The sequence below is a fragment of the Chiloscyllium punctatum genome, chromosome 19 (assembly GCF_047496795.1).
Source record: "Chiloscyllium punctatum isolate Juve2018m chromosome 19, sChiPun1.3, whole genome shotgun sequence".
In the NCBI taxonomy this organism is placed as follows: Eukaryota; Metazoa; Chordata; class Chondrichthyes; order Orectolobiformes; family Hemiscylliidae; genus Chiloscyllium; species Chiloscyllium punctatum.
The window spans coordinates 96902060-96924798 of NC_092757.1; the positions used below are offsets into that span (position 1 = coordinate 96902060).

Consider the following 22739-nt stretch of genomic DNA (forward strand, 5'->3'; position numbering starts at 1 on the left):
ATCACATCTACTGCTCTCCCCTAGCTGAAAGAAGACAGAGGGTGGTGGTTGGTGGGAAATGTTCATCCCGGAGTTCAGTTACTAGTGGTGTACCGTAAGGCTCTGTTTTGGGTCCACTGCTGTTTGTCATTTTTATAAACGATCTGGATGAGGGTGTAGAAGGATGGGTTAGTAAATTTGCAGACAACACTATGGTTGGTAGAGTTGTGAATAGTAACGAAAGATGTTTTAGGTTACAGAGATAAGCTGCAGAGCTGGGCTGAGAGGTGGCAAATGGAGTTTAATGCAGAAAAGTGTGGGGTGATTAACTTTGGAAAGAGTAACAGGAATGCAGAGTACTGGGTTAATGATAAGATTCTTGGTAGTGTAGATGAGCAGAGAGATCTCGGTGTCCAGGTACATAGATCCCTGAAAGTTGCCACCCAGGTTGATAGGATTGTTAAGAAGGCATACAGTGTGTTAGCTTTTATTGGTAGAGACATTGAGTTTCAGAGCCACGAGGTTATGTTGCATCTGTACAAAACTCTGGTGTGGCCGCACTTGGAACATTGCGTACAGTTCTGGTCAACCCGCATTATAGGAAGGATGTGGAAGCTTTGAAAAGGTTCAGAGGAGATTTACTGGAATGTTGCCTGGTATGGAGGGAAGGTCTTACGAGGAAAGACTGAGGGACTTGAGGCTGTTTTTGTTAGAGAGAAGGTCGAGAGGTGACTTAATTGAGACATGTAAGATAATCAGAGATTTAGATAAGGTGGACAGGGAGAGCCATTTTCCTCTGATGGTGATGGCCAGCACGAGGGGACATAACTTTAAATTGAGGGGTGATGGATATAGGACAGATATCAGAGGTAGTTTCTTTAGTAGGAGCGTGGAATGCACTGCCTGCAATAGTTGTAGACTTGCCAACTTTACTGGCATTTAAATGGTCATTGGGTAGGCATATGGACGAGATGGAATAGTGTAGGTTAGATGGGCTTCAGGTTGGTTTCACAGGGAGGCACAACATCAAGGGCCAAAGGCCTGTACTGCACGGTAATGCTCTATGTTCTACTGCATTGAGTCATTGTAAAGTGCTCTGTGATTGGCCGTGGTTAGGATCATTGTGCCTTAAAATGAAACAAAGAACTGCTGATGCTAGAGATGTGAAACAAAAACAGAAAATGCAGGAAAACTCAGCAAGGGTCTAGATTAAAGTGGTGCTGGAAAAGCACAGCAGGTCAGGCAGCCTCCGAGGAGCAGGAAAATCGGCATTTCGGGCAAAAGCCCTTCATCAGCAAGTCTGGTATCATCCGTGGGGAGAAAGCAAAGTTCACGTTTCAGGTCCCGTGAGCCCTCTTTAGACTCTGTTCTGATATTCGGTTCCTTCCTCCTTGTGTGGGTTCCTGCTGCCGATTCAGATCATGGGATCCACGAGCACAGAAATCTCGCTGAAAAACTTCCTTCCCTGTGTTGAGGACATCCCCTAAAATACATTGCTTATTCACTCATGTCTTGAGACAATTCTTTATGGAAAAATTATTCCAGAATTCGGGGTGGAGGAGGGAGTCTGGCACAAATGGAACCGAATGGTCTGTTTTAGAAACATGTTCTGTGCGCTCTTCTGTGATCAATGCGAGCAGACAGATTCCGATACAATTTACACATGTTCCCTAATAGAGAGGGTGACTGGTTTTGCGATTTGAAGACGTTCCCTCGGGGGATGCTGTTGTTTCAGACACTCCCTGCCAAGCCAGAGCTAAAACGTGTCTGAGCCGGGTTCGGAAACTGGGGAAGTGAGAAACTTGGACTGATCCAACGGGACAGTATCGAGAAAAGGGAAATATTCTCCGGAAAAAGTTAAGTCTGAGAAACAGAAAACTTAACGGAGAAAGACTGCAAGAGAATAAAGAAAAAAGAGGGTCAAGGAGGTGAGGGAACGGGAGAGAAAGGTGGGCAAAGAGGAAAGAGAGTGGAAGGAGGGGGTGAAGGAAAAGGGGAGGAGGGGGTGAAGTTAAGGGTGAGGGGAGGGGCATTAAGGGGGTGGGGGGGTGGGAGTGAGGACTGTCCCCGGGAGCGGCGGGTCCTGTCCCCGGGAGCAGCCCCCGGGAGCGGCGGGTCCTGTCCCCGGGAGCAGCGGGTCCTGTCCCCGGGAGCGGCGGGTCCTGTCCCCGGGAGCAGCGGGTCCCGGTCCCCGGGAGCGGCGGGTCCTGTCCCCGGGAGCGGCGGGTCCTGTCCCCGGGAGCGGCGGGTCCTGTCCCCGGGAGCAGCGGGTCCCGGTCCCCGGGAGCGGCGGGTCCTGTCCCCGATGGGTTGTCTCGGGCTGACGGGCTCCTGAACCGGGATGGAGATTAACCGAGCTTACATTGGTCTGGAGCTGCTGATCGCGGTGCTGGCCATTCTGGGCAATGTGCTGGTCTGCTGGGCTGTCGCCACCAACAACAACCTGAAAAGCGCCACTAACTACTTTCTGGTCTCTCTGGCTGTGGCTGACATCGCGGTCGGAGCTTTCGCCATCCCGTTCGCCATCATCATCAGCACCGGTATGACCACCCGCTTCCACGGCTGCCTGTTCCTCGCCTGCTTCGTCCTGGTGCTCACCCAGAGCTCCATCTTCAGCCTCTTGGCAGTGGCTATCGATAGGTACCTGACCGTCAGCGTCCACCTCAGGTACGTGCAGTGACCCCCCTGGGGGTGGGGGGACCAGGGCAGTGTCCCCCTGGGGGGGGGGGGGGACCAGGGCAGTGTCCCCCTGGGGGGGGGGGGGGGGGGAACCAGGGCAGTGTCCCCCTGGGGGTGGGGGGGTACAGGGCAGTGTCCCCCTGGGGGTGGGGGGGGGGTACAGGGCAGTGTCCCCCTGGGGGTGGGGGGGGTATAGGGCAGTGTCCCCCTGGGGGTGGGGGTGGGGTACAGGGCAGTGTCCCCCTGGGGGTGGGGGGTACAGGGCAGTGTCCCCCTGGGGGTGGGGTACAGGGCAGTGTCCCCCTGGGGGTGGGGGGGGGGGTACAGGGCAGTGTCCCCCTGGGGGTGGGGGGGGGGTACAGGGCAGTGTCCCCCTGGGGGTGGGGGTGGGGGTACAGGGTAGTGTCCCCCTGGGGGTGGGGGTACAGGGCAGTGTCCCCCGGGGGGTGGGGGGGAATAGGGCAGTGTCCCCCTGGGGGTGGGGAGTGGGGAAACAGGGCAGTGTCCCCCTGGGGGTGGGGGGGGATACAGGGCAGTGTCCCCCGGGGGGTGGGGGGGTACAGGGCAGTGTCCCCCTGGGGGTGGGGGAACCAGGGCAGTGTCCCCCTGGGGATGGGGATGGGCATGGGCAGGGGAAACCAGGCAATTTGTTTAAGGACATGTAGCAGTAAAGAGTGAAGCCTGTTGCTGCAGGTTTAGAGTCACATGGAGGCCAGACCAGGTGAGGTTGGCAGGTGGACATGAGCTAACATTTCATTGAATTCACATCTGACCATCTACCATGGTGGATTCCAACCCACTGGTTCATTCCCACTATGCCAACCTCCAGCACTCTTCCCCCCCCCCCCCACTACACTGTTGTGGTGGGAGATAGGGAACTTTAGTTCGGCCACATTTGGAGTATTGTGTACTGGTCTGGTTGCCACACCACCCGAATGATGTGGAGGCTTTGGAGAGGATACAGAGAAGTTTGCCAGAATGTTACCTAGTTTAGAGGGGCTGAGCTGTTAGGAGAGACTGGACAAACTTAATGCATTTTCGCTTAAACATTGAAGGACAAGGGTGACCTGATTTGAAGTTTACAAAATTCTGAGAGGAATGGCTAGTTCGAGTTTTTCTTCCCCAGGGTAAAAATGGTAATTACTAGATTAATAGGTTTAAGGTAAAAGGAGGAAAACTTTAAAAGTGATTTTTTACACAGAAGGTTGTAAGTGCCTGGAAAGTGCTGTCAGATGAGATGGTTGCAATGGGTACAATATTTAAGAGGCAACTTGCCAGGTATATGAATCGAGGGATACAGGCTACATAGGGGCAAAAGATTTTTAGTTTAGAAATGCACCATGTATCAGCACAGTCTTGGTGAGCTGAATGGCCTGTTCCCTTGTCGTACTGTTCTTTATTCTTTGATGGACATAGAGAACTGCCTGTCCCTAGGCATGGATGGGTGAAATTGTGCCAGGAACTCAGGCTAACATCTTTCAGTTTTTACTGTTTTAAACATAAATGATCAAGTACTGTTCAGCAGCCCCTGGTGGCACTGTAACAAAAATACAAATTAACAATCAACAAACTTGTATAGAGTCATAAAGTCATAGCGACATACAGCAAAGAAACAGACCCTGGAGTCCAACTCACCCATGACGACCAGTATCCTAAATTAATCCAGCCCTATTTGCCAACATTTGGCCCATATCCCTCTCAACCCTTCCGATTCATGTACCCATCCAAATGCCTTTTAAATGCTGTAATTGTACCAGCCTCCACCGCTTCCTCTGGCAGCTTGTTCAATACATGAACAACCCACTGCATGGAAAAAGTTGCCCCTCAGGTCCCTTTTAAATCTTTCCCTCTCACATTAAACCTAAGCCCAAAAATACTTTTGCAAAACATCCTATCCATGCTCCTCATGATTTTGTAAACCTCTATAAGGTCACCCCTTAGCCTCTGACATTGCAGGGGAAAAAAAAGATCCAGCCTATTCAGCCTCTTCTCTATAGCTCAAACCTTCCAACCCTAGCAACATCCTTGTAAATATTTTCTGAACCCTTTCAAGTTAAGAGAAAGGAAACTTATTGAATTAAAATAACATTATCCAGGGTGATAATGTACCTCAGCCCCTGCAGTGACCAGTGGTCTCTAAAAGTTTCGGTTGTGCCGGTGAGCACTGTCTGCTTCCACGCCACGGACATCCAAATGCAAACTTAATATTTCATGCTTGTCCATTGAACAATGTTAATTTATTACTTAGACTGAGGAGACAAGGCTATAAATTCTGCTAACAAGTCTCCGGTGTGGTACTTTATCAGATGCCTCTGAGATTTTATTGTTAGACATTAAATGCCCAACTCCCCATGCATATTCTTAATCACTGTTGAATAACTGCATTCAATCTATACTGATTTCCAAGTAATTGGCCATACTTTTTCAAATGCTAAATAACTTTATCCCAAATTGTGATTTTTTAAACTGACTGAATGGCTGACCTCAGGCAGCTTAGCCTGTTGTTCCCAGGTTTGTCCCTCTCTTCCTTGTGAATTGGCACCTGATTTTAGAACATAGAACATAGAACATAGAACAATACAGCACAGAACAGGCCCTTCGGCCCACGATGTTGTGCCGAACTTCTATCCTAGATTAAGCACCCATCCATGTACCTATCCAAATGCCGCTTAAAGGTCGCCAATGAATCTGACTCTACCACTCCCACGGGCAGCGCATTCCATGCCCCCACCACTCTCTGGGTGAAGAACCCACCCCTGACATCTCCCCTATACCTTCCACCCTTCACCTTAAATTTATGTCCCCTTGTAACACTCTGTTGTACCCGGGGAAAAAGTTTCTGACTGTCTACTCTATCTATTCCTCTGATCATCTTATAAACCTCTATCAAGTCACCCCTCATCCTTCGCCGTTCCAACGAGAAAAGGCCGAGAACTCTCAACCTATCCTCGTATGACCTACTCTCCATTCCAGGCAACATCCTGGTAAATCTTCTCTGCACCCTCTCCAAAGCTTCCACATCTTTCCTAAAGTGAGGCGACCAGAACTGCACACAGTACTCCAAATGTGGCCTAACCAAAGTCCTGTACAGCTGCAACATCACCTCACGACTCTTGAATTCAATCCCTCTGCTAATGAACGATAATACTCCATAGGCCTTCTTACAAACTCTATCCACCTGAGTGGCAACCTTCAAAGATCTATGTACATAGACCCCAAGATCCCTCTGTTCCTCCACCTGACCAAGAACCCTACCATTAACCCTGTATTCCGCATTCTTATTTGTTCTTCCAAAATGGACAACTTCACACTTGGCAGGGTTGAACTCCATCTGCCACTCCTCAGCCCAGCTCTGCATCATATCTAAGTCCCTCTGCAGCCGACAACAGCCCTCCTCACTGTCCACAACTCCACCTATCTTTGTATCATCTGCAAATTTACTGACCCACCCTTCGACTCCCTCATCTAAGTCATTAATAAAAATTACAAACAGCAGAGGGCCCAGAACTGATCCCTGCGGAACTCCACTTGTAACTGGACTCCATGCTGAATATTTACCATCTACCACCACTCTCTGACTTCGACCGGTTAGCCAGTTTTCTATCCAATTGGCCAAATTTCCCTCTATCCCATGCCTCCTGACTTTCCGCATAAGCCTACCATGGGGAACCTTATCAAATGCCTTACTAAAATCCATGTACACTACATCCACTGCTCTACCCTCATCCACATGCTTGGTCACCTCCTCGAAGAATTCAATAAGACTTGTAAGGCAAGACCTACCCTTCACAAATCCGTGCTGGCTGTCCCTAATCAAGCAGTGCCGTTCCAGATACTCGTAAATCCTATCCCTCAGTACCCTTTCCATTACTTTGCCTACCACAGAAGTAAGACTAACTGGCCTGTAATTCCCGGGGTTATCCCTATTCCCTTTTTTGAACAGGGGCACAACATTCGCTACTCTCCAGTCCCCTGGTACCACCCCCGTTGCCAGTGAAGACGAGAAGATCATTGCCAACGGTACTGCAATTTCCTCTCTTGCTTCCCACATAATCCTAGGATATATCCCGTCAGGCCTGGGGGACTTGTCTATCCTCAAGTTGTTCAAAATGTCCAACACATCTTCCTTCCTAACAGATATCTCTTCTAGCTTATCAGTCCGTTTCACACTCTCCTCTTCAACAATACAGTCCCTCTCGTTCGTAAATACTGAAGAGAAGTACTTGTTCAAGACCTCTCCTATCTCTTCCGACTCAATACACAGTCTCCCACCACTGTCCTTGATCGGACCTACCCTCGTTCTCGTCATTCTCAGGTTTCTCACATACGCATAGAATGCCTTGGGGTTATCCTTGATCCTATCCGCCAGGGATTTTTCATGCCCTCTCTTAGCTCTGATTTTGGCAGTGTTATGGCATATTCAAGGATGTACGACTCTGATCAGCAATTTCCAGCATTACTTCCTTCAGTAGATGTGTTCTCTCCATATTGGATGCTTCTCTATTTTGAGGAGTGCCAAACTCTTAAATACTTCCTCTTGATCTATTATCTGATGAAGTATTACAACATTCTCCTTTACTGCATCATCTTCATGAGTGAAGATGAATACAAAGTACGAATGAAGTATGTCAGCCATGCCTGCTACTTCTGCAGGAATACCTCTTGTTTATTCCCTAGTCAGCCTTAAACTTCCCTTATTCACATTCTAATAGTTTTTGTTATTAATCAATTCTAGCTGCTGATTATTCTGAAACTCTTGGCTCTTAGTCCCTATTTTAGGTCTCTCCTATACTCTCTAGTTTTTGTTTTCCTCATGTATTATGAATTTTATATTTGTCATTAACTACCTTTTTCTGCTTCATTTCAGTTTGTACATGATTTTCTTGTGGTTTCTGTTGAATATGAGAGTAGTTCCAAGATACAGGAATAGTATTGAAATCTTAAATTGATTTGAGATTCATAATAGTAACAAAAATGAAGAAAACAATTTGAATGCATGTAGATGTCATGTTCGAGGACACTGAGGTGTTCCATTTGTGTTTGTCAGGATAGGAATGATCAATAAATGAAGGATGAGGTGATCAAAGATTGTTCAAATTGAAAACAGAAATAGACTGTCCATCACCCCTCTTTGTTTGTTTTAATTTGATTTATTGTTGTCACATGTACGGAGATACAGTGAAAAGTATCTTATTGTGTGCTAATCAGACAAATCATACCTAAATTTACAATATTCAGTGGGGTTGGTTTGCTCAGTTGGCTGGACGGCTGGTTTGCAATACAGAGTAACATCAACAGTATGGGTTCAATTCCCAAACTGGCTGAAGTTACCATGAAGGACCCCTCCCCTCGCTCAAGGCTTGATGACCATCAGGTTAAACCAGCACCAGTCTTGAAGATGAAGGGAATTGTTTTCTCTTAAGAGGGTTGAGCAACTATGGAATTCTCTGCCTCAGAAGGTGGTGGAGATGGGATCATTAAATATTTTAAGATGGATGGATAGATTCTTGTTAGACAGGGGAAACAAAAATTATTGGGGTTAAGATAGGAATTTGGAATTTGAATCAAACAGATCAGCCATAATTGTATTGAATGGGAGAGCAGCTGTAAGGGGCTGAATGGACACCTCCTGTTCTTATTCCATATGTTTATGGTTTGGTTGCATTTTCCAGCTATATAAGCATTTCTTTTTCCTGCTCATAATTTTTGAAAATTATGTCATCCAAGGAGCTCTCTGTTTGCCCTACCTTTTTCTTTTGAAGGAGTATCCTTCAGCTGCTTAAACTCTCTTCTTTAAAGACAGCCTGTTCTACAGTCAGCCTAAACATTGTGATACAATGATCACTGTCCTAAATGTTCCCTTCTATCAGTCACTTGACCCAGTTAGTTTGTCTTAATGTAGAAAATTCTTTTTTTTAAACCTAGTCGAGGGTGTGAGCATCATTGGTTGGGCCAACATTTATTGTCCAGTCTCAAATTGAAGATGGTACTGAGTTGTCTTCCTGAACCACTGAGTGAACACAATCTGTAACCAGTCACTTCCTGCCCTTTTCACAATTGCTATCCTAGTCTATATTTTGATAATTGAACTCCTTCATCATAACCATTGTAATTGTTGCACCTCTCTCTAAGTCCCCTGCACATTTGTTCCCCTCCATTCTTGCCACGTTCTTACATGAATTTAAAGAAAAGTTTTAAAAATTGAGATGCAAGCAGAAAATGTTGGAAATGCTCCTTAGATCTGGCAACATCTATAGAGAGAGGAACAAAGTTAATATTATGGAAAGTCTGTCAGAGACCTGATGCATTAACAGACAGTATGTCCAGCATTTTCTGTGTTTTATTTCTAGCTCCCCAGCATAAATATTAAGGTTATTTTTTACTACAATATGCAAGATTCTAAAATGAATTAATAGAGGTGTTTAAAATTAAGGGATAAGAGTTATTTTTTAAAAAGTGTAAGTCTAATGTTTAAAAGATACAGAATTAAGGGGCATAAATATAAAATTGAATGCAAACAATTAAGGACAGAAAGCAACAAAATCTTGTTACAGTGTCAGCTGTGAATTACACAGGATGAGGTAACTGAAGAATAGAAGAATAAACAGTCCTAGAAACAGTAAAACTGGAATGAGAATGTGCTTATTTGGGTCTCAGTTAGCTCAGTTACCTGGATGGCTGGTTTGTCAAGTAGATTGTTGCTAATAATGTGGGTTCATTTCCCACACTGGTTTAGGTTACCATGAAGACCCTGACTTATCAACCGCTGCCCTCACCTTGAGGTGTGATAACCCTCAGATCAAATTACCACCAGACATTTCTCTCTAATGAGAGAGCAGCCCTATGGTCACCTGAGACTATGGCCATTTAACATATTGATGCACCACAGAAAGCATCCTATCCAGATGCACCACATTGTGATATGGCAACTGCATCTACACATCCTGCTGCCTCAGAAAAGCAGCCAACATAATCAAAGACCCCTCCCACCTCTACTATAATCTCTTCCACCCTGTTCTGTTGGGCAGAAGATACCAAAGTTTGAAAACATGTACAAAGAAATGTAAAAACAGCTTCTTCCCCACTGTTATCAGCCTTATGAATGGACATCTCATGTATGAGAGTTGATCTTCTCTGCACATTTTCTGTAGATGTAACACTATAGTCTGCATTCTGTTCTATTGCCTTTATGTACTTACATAAGAGGGGATTAGAAATGCAAATGAAAGAATCAAGAGGAAGCATGAAAAGAGACTGGCAGCTAACATAAAAAGGAATCCCAAACTTTCCCATTTAGTTATAAACCGAGAAAAGATGGTAAAATAAGGAGTGGGGCTAATGAGGGTCCAAATGGTGAGTTTACACATGCAGTAATAACTGAGAATTTAGATCAGTACTTGGCATCAGAAGATGCTGTTCAGGTAATGGTGAAAGAGGACGTGGTTCACACATTCAAGAGATTAAAATGGAAAAGCAGATGGTATTGGATAGGCTGACTCTACTTAGGTTTAATTTAGATAATTAAATTTGAGAATATATCCAAGGCCACAGAAGGGAGAGTGGAAATTGTGGAGGCACTATCATTAGGACTGGAATTAGGAACATAGGAACAATAATTCAGTGAGATCATTGGCTGACCTGTGGCCTCACTCGACATACCTGCCTTTGGCCCATTTCCCTTAATAGCTTTGTTTAACAAAAATTCATCCATCTCCGATTTAACTCCATTTGTGGAAGAGAGTTCCAAATATCTACCATCTTTTGTGTGTGGTTGTGCTTCCTAAAATCTCTCCTGAATGGTCTTGCCCTAATTCTGAGACTATGTCCCCTAGTTCTAGAATCCCCTACCAATGGAAATAGTTATCCACCCTGCCTTTTTCTATTAATATCTTGAAAATTCCAATCAGGTCACCCCTTAACTTTCTAAATTTTAGAGAAAATAGGCCAAATTTGTCTAATCTCTCCTCGTAACTTTGGAAGTCTAGGTATCATTCTTATAAACTTGTGTTCTCCCTCTGAGGCCAGTAAATCCTTCCTCAGGTGTGGTGCCCTGATTTGCTCTCAGTACTCCAAATGGGAGCTAACCAGGGTTTTGGATAGCTGCAGCATAATCTCTGCATTCCTACACTCCAGTCGTCTAGTTAGAGGCCAGCGTTCCAGGACTTTCGTGTACAGGGCATAATTGCAAAGTTTTTGTGTGTTATGAAACATTGTTAAAAATCACAACACCAGGTTATAGTACAACAGGTTTATCTGGAAGCACTAGCTTTTTGAGCGCTGCTCTTTCATCAGGTAGCTGTGGAACAGGATCATGAGGCAGAATTTATAGCAAAAGATTACAGTGCCATTCAACTGAAATGATAAATTGAACAAATCTAGATTGCTGTTAAGTCTTTCATCTTTTAGAATGGGTTGCAGATTTCAGCTCATTTATATACAAATCACAGAACTTTTTCAAGTCATGTTCTCGAGATAACTTAAGGTTTTATTGAAACAAGGTGACATCTCAGCTCAGACAATGCATTAAAGGTGTGAGGTTAGAGTCTGTCTGTATCCCAATCTTAAGTCAGACTGGTTCTATTTCCAAAGTGGAATTTACAAAATATTACATGGATTGACTGAGTGCAGATTGTACACTTTTTGAGCAAAATGGAATATATCTGCAAATGCAAATTCACCACATTGACTTATGTGTGTGTGCATGCATGAGAGAGGAGTGTGAGTGTCTACGTGTGAATGTCTGTATGCTTGGTAAATTGTGTGAGTACACCCCTTGATGTGTTTAAAATCTAAACATTTGTCTGTCTGTTTCCTGAGTTGGCCTCCCTAGACTTTGTGGCAGAGAATTCCATAGGTAAGTAGAGGGACTGGGGAATGCAGGAAGACTGATCGTAACTCACTAAAGGTGGCAGAACAAGTAAACAAAGTGGTTACTAAAGTATCCTCAGCTTTTTTAATAGCAGCATTGAGTACAAGAGCAAGAGAGCAAGTTAATTCTGGTTTGACCTCAGCTACAGTATTGTGTCTCGTTCTGGGACCCTGCAATTTTAGGAAAGATGTGTAGGTCACAGAGTTTGTGCAAGAAAGTTTCATATTTCCTCCTGTCTACCCCCTTCATAATTTGATACGTCTCCATTATGTTCCCTCTCAGTCTCCTCTGCTCCAAGGAAAACAGCCCCGGTCTGTCCAATCTCTGTTCATAACTGGACAACCATCCAAGTAACATCCTGATATATCTTCACTCTACCTTTTCCAGTGCTATCACATCCCTCCTATAATGTGGATTCATTAACTGCACATAATATACTCACTGTGGCCTAACCTTCCTTACATTACCAGCATAACCTCCCTGCTCTTAAACTCTATATCTCAGCTAATAAAAGCAAGCATCCCATGTGCTGCCTTGAGCGCTTTCTCCACCTGTCTCGCTACCTTAAGGGACAGGCGGACATGCACACCAAGGTCCTTCTGATCCTCGGTGTTTCCTGATGTCCTACCATGTATCATCATGTATCTCTTACCTTGTTTGCTCTGCCCAAGTACATCACCTCACACTTTTCAGGTAGAATTCCATTTGCCATTGATCAGCCTGTCTGACCAGCTTGTCTATATCCTATTGTAATCTAACACTATCCTCCTCACCATTTATCATCCAACCATTTTCGGACCATCTCAAACTTACTGATTAACCCCCCCGACATTCAAGTTCAAACCATTTATAAACCACAAACAGCAAGGGCTCCAAACACTGATCCCTGTGGAATACCAGTGGATACAGACTTTCAGTAAAAAAAAAGTCCCTGAGCATCACCTGCCTGAGCTCCCTACCACCCAGCCGATCCTGCATACAATTTAACAAATTTCCTTGGATCTGAACCTTTGCTATTAGGTTCCCATGAGGGACAAAGTCCAAGTAGAATACATTGAAATCACTGCCCTCATCTACACACCTGCTAACCTCTTTGAAAACTGACTACAGCTCTACGTTCAACATCATAGTTCCAAACAAACTCATCTCTAAACTCCAAAACCTAGGTCTTGGCTCTCCTCCCTGTAACTAGATCCTCAACTTGCTGACCCGTAACCAGTAAGAATAGGCAACAACACCTCCTCTGCCATAATCATCAACACCAACTCTTGGCAATGCAGTGTACTCGGCCCTCTACTGTACTCCTTGTACACTTATAACTGTTTTGGCCCTAACTACAAGTTTGCTGAAAACACCATCACTGTCGATCGAATCTCAAACAATAATGAGGCAGAATACAGGAAACAGACTGATGTCTTCACACCATGCTGCTAAACACTCAATCTCTCCATCAATGTCAGCAAAACGAAGCAGCTGGTCATTGACTTCAGACCACGTGCCTGTCTACATCAATGGTGCTGATTTGGAGATGGTCAAGAACATCATGTTCCAGAGAGTGATGATCACCAACACATTGTCACTACAGTCAGGAAGGCACAGTAATGTCTCTAATCCCTAAGGAAGCTAAGGAAATTCAGCATGTCCATAAAAACTGTTACCAACTTTTGTGGATGAACCACAGAAAGCATCCTGTCTGGATGTATCACAGTGTGGTTTGGAAACTGCTCTTCCCAAAACCACAGGAAATTAGAGAGTTGTGAATACAGCCTAGTCCATCACACAAACCAGCCCTTCATCCATTGACTCCATCTATACCTTTCCGCTGCCTCAGAAAAGCAAGGAACATAATCAAAGACCCTTCCCACCCAGTTATACACTCTTCCATAGGCAGAAGATATAAAAATTTGAATATGCATATGAACAAATTCTAGGACTGTTTCTTCCCTGCTGTTATCAGACTTTTGATGGACCTCTCAAATATTAATTCTGATCGCTCACTCTGCATCTTTTCTGCAGCTGTATCACTGTATTCTGCATTCTGTTCTGCTCCCCTGAGGCACTTTATATGGTACGATCTGCCTGTAGAGCATGCCAAAAACACTTTTCACTGTATCTTGGTAAATCAGCCTTTCCCCCAGTTGAAAACTTTGACTTCAGACCCATCTTTGACCTTTTCCATAACAGTCTTGAATCTAACAGCTGTCTGTAAAATGGTACCATTTGCTCAACTTCATTACTTAAAATTTAGTGCAGAACTGCCCGTTTCTAGTAGGGCCTTCTACATACTGGTTTAAAACGCTCAATCAATAATAAATTTGATTGAAAAATTCAATCAATGTGGTCAGACATGATGTCCCCTTAACAAAACAATACTGACTGTTCTTGATTAATCGCAACCTCTCCAAGTGCAGATTAATGCTGTCCCTCAGAATTGTTTCCAGTAGTTTCCTCACTGCTGAGGTTAGACTGATAGGCCTGTGGTTTTCTGGTTTATCCCTCACTCCCTTCATGAATTATTGTACCACATTGTCTGTCATCCAGTCCTCTGGCACCTCGAATTGAAATTTATTGCTAGCATCCCTACTATTTCCTCCCTTGCCTGGGATACATTTTATCTGACCCAGGAGATTAATCTATTCTTAAGCCTGTCAGTTCACTCAGAACCACCTCTCTCTGTCTATGCTAATTTCTTTATGTACATCACAGTCCTCCATGATTTCTGTACCAACATCATCACTCTCACTAGTGAACACCATCACAAATTATTCATTTCGAACCTTACCTATGTTCTCTGGTTCCAGGCACAAATTACCAATGTTGTCCTCAATGGGCCCTACTCTTTCCCTAATTATCCTTCATGTACTTGGAAAATAACTTGGGATTTTTCTTTATTTTAACTGCCATTATTTTTTCATGGCCCCTTAATCATTGTCGGTTTCCTTTTGCACATTGTATACTCTTGGGTTTCTGTTGTTTTGAGTCCTTGGTATCTGCCATAAGCCTTCCTTTTTCTCTTTATCCAGTAGTGATATCCAGGGTTCACAAGATTTGATGGACCCACCCTGTTTTGCTATTAGAACATATTAGCCCAAAATCTCCATATTTCCTTCTTGAATACATCCCAATGTTCTGAGACAGATTTACCCAAAAGTATTAGCTCCCAGTCCACTCTGGCCAAATCCTATCTGATCTGATTAAAATCAGCCTTTCCCCCAGTTGAAAACTTTGACTTCAGACCCATCTTTGACCTTTTCCATAACAGTCTTGAATCTAACAGCTGTCTGTAAAATGGTACCATTTGCTCAACTTCATTACTTAAAATTTAGTGCAGAACTGCCCGTTTCTAGTAGGGCCTTCTACATACTGGTTTAAAACGCTCACCTGAATGCATTTCAAGAATTCGACTCCCTCCAAATCTTTCACACAGTGACTACCCCTAATGTTGGGGGTCATTGAAATTCAATACTATTAGTACCCTGCCACCTTTACATTTCACTGAAATTTGCCAACATGTTGGCTTTTCTATTTCTCACAGACTGTACCTCTAGTCTCTCCAGTTTATTACTTGTAGTGAAACCAGTAGAGCAGAGATTTTGTGGGGGCTGAACGAAGAGGTAGAGGAGAAAGGCGTAAAAAGCATTCTTAGCTCCAGTGCAAATAGTCCCAGTATATTGGGTTTCTTCTCATAACAATTCCTGCCTTTTGATGGCAGCCTTTTGGTGGTGTGCACTGTCTATGCTTTATTGCTTCACTCTCTTGTAATGCACCCAGTAAAATGTCAGGGGTTGTGAAAGAATACGGGGAACGTCACTCTTTGTTTTGATGTCCTACAGCACGGAGACTGTTAGGGGTCTGTAGGACACTCCTAGCAATGTGATTGTTCCTTTTTGGTTTTTAAGTCCTACCCATATGGTTTCATTTGAGGAACTTTCTAAGATGTCATCCATCTTACTGCTGTAATTGATTACCTGATCAATGTAGCAAGACCCACTCCTCCTACCTCCTCCCTTGACTCACTTGAAGACCCAATGTCCAGTCCTGTCCCTCTCAACCATATTTCAATAACAGCAATTACATCATACCCCTCTGATTTAATTTGTGCCATCAGCTTATCTGCCTTGTTCCTCAGACTCCTAGCATTTAAAATAATTACCATTCAACCCCACCAAACTTGCTTATTCTTTAACTGGCCTATAATGTCATTTGTTCCCTCTGCTGAACCTTCTCTGCCTGCTAAGTTAGTTGAAAAGGGAATTTACAGAGAATATCGAAATAAAAAAGTAAACTAGTGTCTGTGGCGCTTTTGGAAGACAAAGATAATGAAGTGTTTTTTGACATGTGGGAAATGTTAATGAGTGTCTAAAACAATGAGCAGTTAATCACTAATGTGAATGATGAACAACAAAGAAAAGAGAATGTTGGAACTGAAAAACCTTCTTCAGTCACAGCACAACGTTGGAGAATAAACTATGTACACCATATAATTTACAGCTTTGCTGTATTATCTAGCTCAGACTAGGGTGTGATTTACTGAGCTATCAAAGATGCTCTGTCACACTATTATTTAATTAAACTCAGTTCCTTCTCACTGCAATGCTTTTTCCTGGCTGTGTCCCAGTGATTGTCTGCTTTTTAAGTTTCAGTGTTGCAAACATGAATGTGAGTTTGGAAAATATATGTCATCCATTCTCTTGATTATGCTGTTTGAAATTTATGGCGAATTGTGGACTTGGCACCAATTGGTGCCTTTGTTGTGCATGCTCACTAACAGAAGCTACTTCCCCTATATAAGGCTAGACGTGTAACTGCCCTGCCAAACATGGAGCTCATTTGAAATCATTTATTGTCCTCTGATGAGACCAGTTGATTGGACCCAACCTAGTGTTAGAATTTACTAAGTATCTATTATGACCGTTATTGACTGCCAAAACATTTGTTGAAGGTCAGCCCTTTGCCTCCTACCTCTAGTCTCTCCAGTTTATTACTTGTAGTGAAACCAGTAGAGCAGAGATTTTGTGGGGGCTGAACGAAGAGGTAGAGGAGAAAGGTGTAAAAAGCATTCTTAGCTCCAGTGCAAATAGTCCCAGTATATTGGGTTTCTTCTCATAACAATTCCTGCCTTTTGATGGCAGCCTTTTGGTGGTGTGCACTGTCTATGCTTTATTGCTTCACTCTCTTGTAATGCACCCAGTAAAATGTCAGGGGTTGTGAAAGAATACGGGGAACGTCACTCTTTGTTTTGATGTCCTACAGCACGGAGACAGGCCCGTTGGCCCAAAATGGTCCATGCTGACCAAAATATCCGTCCACTCTAACCCCATTTCCCTGCACTTGTCCCATATCCTTCTAAATCCTTCCAATCCATGTCCAAAAGGCTTTTTAAATGTTGTTAGTGTACCTGCCTCAACCACTTCCACTGGCAGCTCATTCCATATGAGCACCACCCTCTGTGTAGAAAGCATTGCCCCTCAGATTCCCTTTTATTAAACTGACGGACTCTTGTCCTCGATTTCCCAACACTGGGAAAAAGACTGAGTGCATTCACCCCATTCATGCCTCATTGCCCCATGCTGTCCATGTCCTGGGAGTGTTTGGTGGGTGACAGTGTAGAGATAGCTTTATAGAATCCCTAGAATGTGGAAGCAGATCATTTGGCCCATCAAGTCCACACTGGCCATCTAAAGAGCATCTCACCCAGACCCACCCTATTCCTGTAACTCTACATGTCCCATGGCTAATCTGCGCATCCCTGGACACTGTAGGACAATTTCCCATGGTTAATTCACCCTAACCTGCACATCCCTGGACACTGTAGGACAATTTCCCATGGTTAATTCACCCTAACCTGCACATCTTTGGAGATGATAAAAATCAGAAAGAAATTGGAGCACCCAGAGGCAAGACACTGAGAGAATGTGCAAATTCCACACAGTCACCTGAGGTTGGAATCAAACCTGGGTCCCTGGCGCTGTGAGGCAGCAGTTCTAACCATTGAGCCACCGTGCTGCTCCTTACTCTGAATTGAACCCTGTGCTGTCCCTGTCCTGGAAATGTTTGATGGAGACTGTGTAGGGGAGTTTACTTTCTGTTTACTTTCAGTTTAACAGAGTTGAGAAAGCTTTACTTTCAGTTTAATAGCATGGAAATGTAGGGAAAGAAGCCAGGAAAATGATATCCATCGTGGCCTAATAAAACTACTTTGAGTTTGATCTACGGTGCTGAAGATAAAGTTTCTGGTAAATGGAAAAATCTGTATCAGAAGAAATTGACGTATTTAACAAGTGAACTGGAAACATTTCTACAGTGTGGAGGTGGGGCCTGGTGTTATGACATGGCAATGAACTCTTCAGTTAAATAAACCAAACACCCAGAAGAGCTCACCTCGCTTCGGAATCTGTTAAATTATGAGTGACAGAGAAGTCTGAAATTCCACTATTTAAGAAAATAACATCAATTTATTCTTTAACTCTAAAAGTGAGCATTAAACAACATCTATTCACAACTCTAAGCCCCCTTTCTCTTAACTGCTTATTATCTGCCTCCAACTCTATAAACAATATGCTGTTCTAATAAGACACTTATTGTAATTACATCAACTTAATTTCAAAACCACACAACCGCTGTCATCTTCAATGTCTGTCTTTTTCCAGCTGAAGAATTCCCTGAATAGTTGTCTTTCTTTTTACTGCAAATGTTTCATATGAAAAGGTACCTTTGATCGAGAGTATTTCCTAATTTCTTGAGTCTCGCTGGTAGTTGTTCTGTCTCATTTTCAAAATGCCTGCTTTTTTTAATATCCCCATTGGTTCGTCTCATTGGTTCAATATTGGCAAAACAATAAATTCAAACACAATTGGGTTTTAGTATCCTGGGGCATAATTTAAATTGGTTGGTTAAATTCGAATTGTTGTCAAAACCAACCAAAATGCAACCATTTCTGGTATCTATTTCATAGCCAAATGTTACGTATTTTCAATTTCCATTACACTGAGACTGCTCTTGTAAGCTGTCAGTGCAGAACAGCCTTCACTCTCTCCGAAAGGTACAGGACACACCTTCAACTTCATAACACCTGGCCACATCAAATCTGATTTAAATGAAATGTAATTTCAGCTGCAGTGTGTGAGGTTGCCTCAAGTGATATAGAGTCATAGGTGGAAATAAATAGAATGACTGACTGTATTCACCTGATGATGTAAGAGGTTTCTAGTGGCCAAGAAACTTGTTGTGGCAACATCAATTCCTTCAGTGTCCCCCTCATGCACGCCAGCACTGCCAAGAACAGAGTCACCACCAGTTCAGTCACTGGGCTGATTAATTGCATGGATTCACATTTTCATTCCCAGACTTGGGAAATGCATTCAATAAAGAACAAACAAGAAGCAGGTCATTTGTGTGTGGAACTAATTGAGAGATGTATATTCTGATCAGCCCCTGTGCACAGTATGGAATATGGAAATCGAAAAGTATGGCGCTGGAAAAGCACAGCAGATCAGGCAGCATCTGAGCAGCAAGAGAGTCCACCTTTTAGGGCTTAAGATGTCCATCAGAAATGAAGAACTTACGCCCAAAATGTCGACTCTTCTGCCTGACTTGCTGTGCTTTTCCAGTGCCAAACTTTTTGACTCTGACTCTCCAGCATCTGCAGTCCTCACTTTCTCCTGGGCTGTGGAAGTCTCTGGACTAATGTTTACTCTCAATTCCTAACAGTCCTTGAAAAGTGCTGCTGAGCTGGTTTATTGAACTACTACAGTCCATGTGGTGCCAGGGCACTGACAGCTAATAGGGAGGGATTCCAGGATTTTGACCCAGCAACACTGAATGAACAGGCACTGTTTTCCAATACATGATAGTGAGTAGATTGAAGGGAAACTTGCAGGGGTGGTGTTCCCATGTATCTGCTGTCCTTGTCCTTTTAAAGTTTGTGGGTTTGAAAGGTGTTGTTTAAGGAGTCCTCTCGCCACTATCCTCTCAAAGGCAATGAGGTATGGGCAATAATTACTCACCTTGCCAGAGTTGTTCATATCTCATTAATGAAAAATCCAAACCCCACCTACAAAGTACAGGTGCTGAGAATAAGTAACGAAACACATTTTTGTGGTGAATAAATTGAAAGCTGAAGTGTGACACTCCTTTATCCAAATCCCGTTCTCCGAGAATGGGCAATGATGATTCCAGGAGCCAATTAGAAACACATTCCAAACTTCATTTTCAAGATATGGGTGTTACTGTCAAGATGGGCATTTATTGATGCAAGCATGACCTATTGGGTCACACTTTCTTAAAACAAAATACAAATTTGTGAACTATCAAGAGTTTACATACTCTGGTGGTTCAATCCGATAACCACCACACTACTGTGTCCAATTTTGTTAGATTGTCCCAAATTAATCAGAGGGACACCCTGCATAAAGCGTGGAAAGTGATTTAGACACAGAGGAAAAATATAATCAGCCCAAAACTAGACTGAGTAAGTAAGGAAAAAAGACAAGAAATGTGACACAGGAGCAGGAGAGACACAAAGAAGGAGAGAAAGCTAAGGAGATTCACTAAAGATAGAAACTGGAAGAGGATTGCAAGAAAGGAAATGTGGGCTGCTGCAGGTGCTCAAAGGACTTTCAATGAGGGATTGAAAGAAAATGCAAATTTCAAGTGGATCAAGTCTATCAGAGCTCATATTTATGAAAATGTTCCAAACTGATTTGCTTGAAATATGAGCATTAACTACAAATGAAAGAGCAGATTAGTGCAGGAGTCTGGTTGTGGTTTGACACCAGAAGTTGTTGTGCAGGAGGTTCTGAGAATCAAGAAGGGGTGGATGGTGGTGAGAGAGTGAAGGCAGAGGTAACCAAAGCTAGATGCAAATGATCATGTTATAGGAAATATACATCACATCATAGGAAAGAAGTGAATGTATTGATTAGAATGCAGAAGCGATTTTACATTAATGGTTCCAGGAACAAGAAACTTCAGTGATGCGAGATAGAAGGTGTTGCAACTGTTTGTTCTGGATAGGAGGCTGAGAGGTGGTTTGGTAGATCATGGCGGCACGGTGGCTCAGTGGTTAGCACTGCTGCCTCACAGCGCCAGGCACCCAGGTTTGCACATTCTCCCCATGTCTGCATGGGTTTCCCCTGGGTGCTCCAGTTGATCATTGTCCATGCTAAATTGCCCATAGTGGATTAGTCAGGGGTAAATGTAGGGGAATGGGTCTGGATAGGTGGCTCTTTGGAGGGTTGGTGTGGACTTGTTGGGCCAAAGGGCCTGTTTCCACACTGTAGGGAATCTAATCTAATCTAATCGATTTCAAAATCATGAACAGCTGGACAGAATAGCCAGGGAGAAACTGCTCCCCGTTGTAAAATTAGAAGGAACGAGAGGGCATAGATTTAAAGTGATGTACAAACAAAACAAAAGTGATATGGGAAAAGGAGACGTTTCTCACAAGTTGTTAGGGCCTGGAACGCACTGCCTGGAAATATGCTGGAGGCAGTTTCAGTTCAGACATTGGACAATTATTAGACGTTGAACAGGATTAGGCCGTTCAGCTCTTTAGGCCTGATTCACCGTTCAATGAGATGAAGAATGGAATCATGAACAAAAAACCGCTGGATTGTTTGAACTATGAGATGGGGAGTCCCAATTCTGTTGGCTGATCGTCGTTACCTGCTCTGTTTTTATTTCAATATTTTGTTGTCAATCTGTGGCCTAACTTCATATGCCTGCCTTTGGCCCATATTCCTTGATATGTCTGCTTAAAAAAAAATTATCTATCTTAGATTTAGATGAACTATTATTCCAGCATCTACTGGTGCTTATAGAAGAGAGCTCTAAAGCTCTCTCACCCTTTGTGTGTCGAAATGGTGAGCAGGGATATGGGAAAAAGCAGAGTATTGGCAATAGGTAACATTACTGGTATAGGCTTGATGGGCCAAATGACCACCTCCTGTGCTATAACAACTTTGTGATTCTGATTCTGGAGAATTGCAAACATTGTCCTTGTTCAAGGAAGGGTCTAAGGATAAACCCAGCAGGGACAAACCTGTCAGCTTAACTTCAGGGAGAAAGGGTGGTTTGGAGAAATATTCATTCAGGATTAAATGATTAGTCACATGGATAAATACAGGTCAACTGAGTAGAGCTATTGTGAACCTGTTAAAGGAATACCATATGTAACTAAATTAACTCTGGTTGCTTGATGAAGAAGAGAGGCTTAATGACAATAGTGCTGTTGATGTGATGTACATGGATTTCTAGAAGGCCTTTCATACAATGCCATACAACAGACTTATGAACAAAGATAGAGCTCACTGAATGAAAAGGTAGTGGCAACATTGATACAATATTGGCTGGATGGAATTAGAGAGTGATGATGATTGTTTTTCAAGCTGGGGTTCCCCTGAGTCAGTGTGACCTAGATTTTTGCATACAGGCACAATTCAGAAACTTGCAGATGATGCAAAACTTTGAAGAATTGCAAATTGCAAGATGAATAGTATAGAACTTCAAAAGGACGTTGACAAATTGGATGTGTGGCAAATGAAGTTCCATGCAGGGGACTGTACTGTAGGAACAACATCATAACTCTAATGGAAAGAGAACAGTTCCAAAGTGAATGCAGGGTCAGAGGAACCTGGGTGTACATGTGCATATCATTAAAGTTGGAAAAATAGGTTGGGAAAGCAAGAACGAAGCATATTGCATTCTTGGCTTATTGATAGAGGCAGTAGTAAAAGCAAGGACTGCAGATGCTAGAGGTTAGAGTCGAGAGTGTGGTGCTGGAAAAGCACAGCAGGTCAGGTAGCATCCAAGGGGCAGGAGAATCAATGTTTCGGGCATAAGCCCTTCATCAGGAATGATTATTAATCGGGGCATATAATACAATTGCAGATCGTTCTATTGAACTTGTGTAAAACAATTGTTTAGCCTTAGCTGATATACTCCATGATTCACTGTCACAATTTGCCTGGGAACAGTGTACCAATAATTGTACCCTACTGTTCCGCAAGTAATCACTAAATGTATAAGTGTACAAAAATGGATGTAGGTTTGCTCGCTGAGCTGACATTTTCTCACCATACTAGGTAACATCATCAGTGAGCCTCTGGATGAAGCACTTGTGGTATGGCCTGCTTTTTATTTGGGTTAGGTTTCCTTGGGTTGGTGATGACATTTCATGTGGTGATGTAATTTTGTATTCTTTTTCTCAGGG

General features: G+C 43.3%; 2 protein-coding genes across 3 annotated transcripts in view; one reads left to right on the forward strand and one right to left on the reverse strand.

Annotated features, from left to right (window-relative positions):
* zswim7 (zinc finger, SWIM-type containing 7) overlaps positions 1-22739 on the reverse strand; it is a 129061-nt gene that overhangs the window by 17294 nt on the left and 89028 nt on the right. Inside the window, exon 8 of one of the 2 annotated variants that reach the window (XR_011963350.1) lies at positions 3254-4195. The exons of the other annotated variant lie outside the window; for it this stretch is intronic. The gene's annotated coding sequence lies outside the window, so the exon portion shown is untranslated. Of the gene's footprint in view, positions 1-3253; positions 4196-22739 lie in introns of those variants that run through there. 2 annotated transcript variants of the gene reach the window in all.
* The window catches only part of adora2b (adenosine A2b receptor), a 38509-nt gene continuing 17858 nt past the window's right edge, over positions 2089-22739 (forward strand). The window contains exon 1 of the mRNA XM_072590135.1: positions 2089-2646. Coding sequence (XP_072446236.1) covers positions 2321-2646 — 326 coding nt within the window. The 5' untranslated portion in view covers positions 2089-2320. The remainder of the gene's footprint in view (positions 2647-22739) is intronic.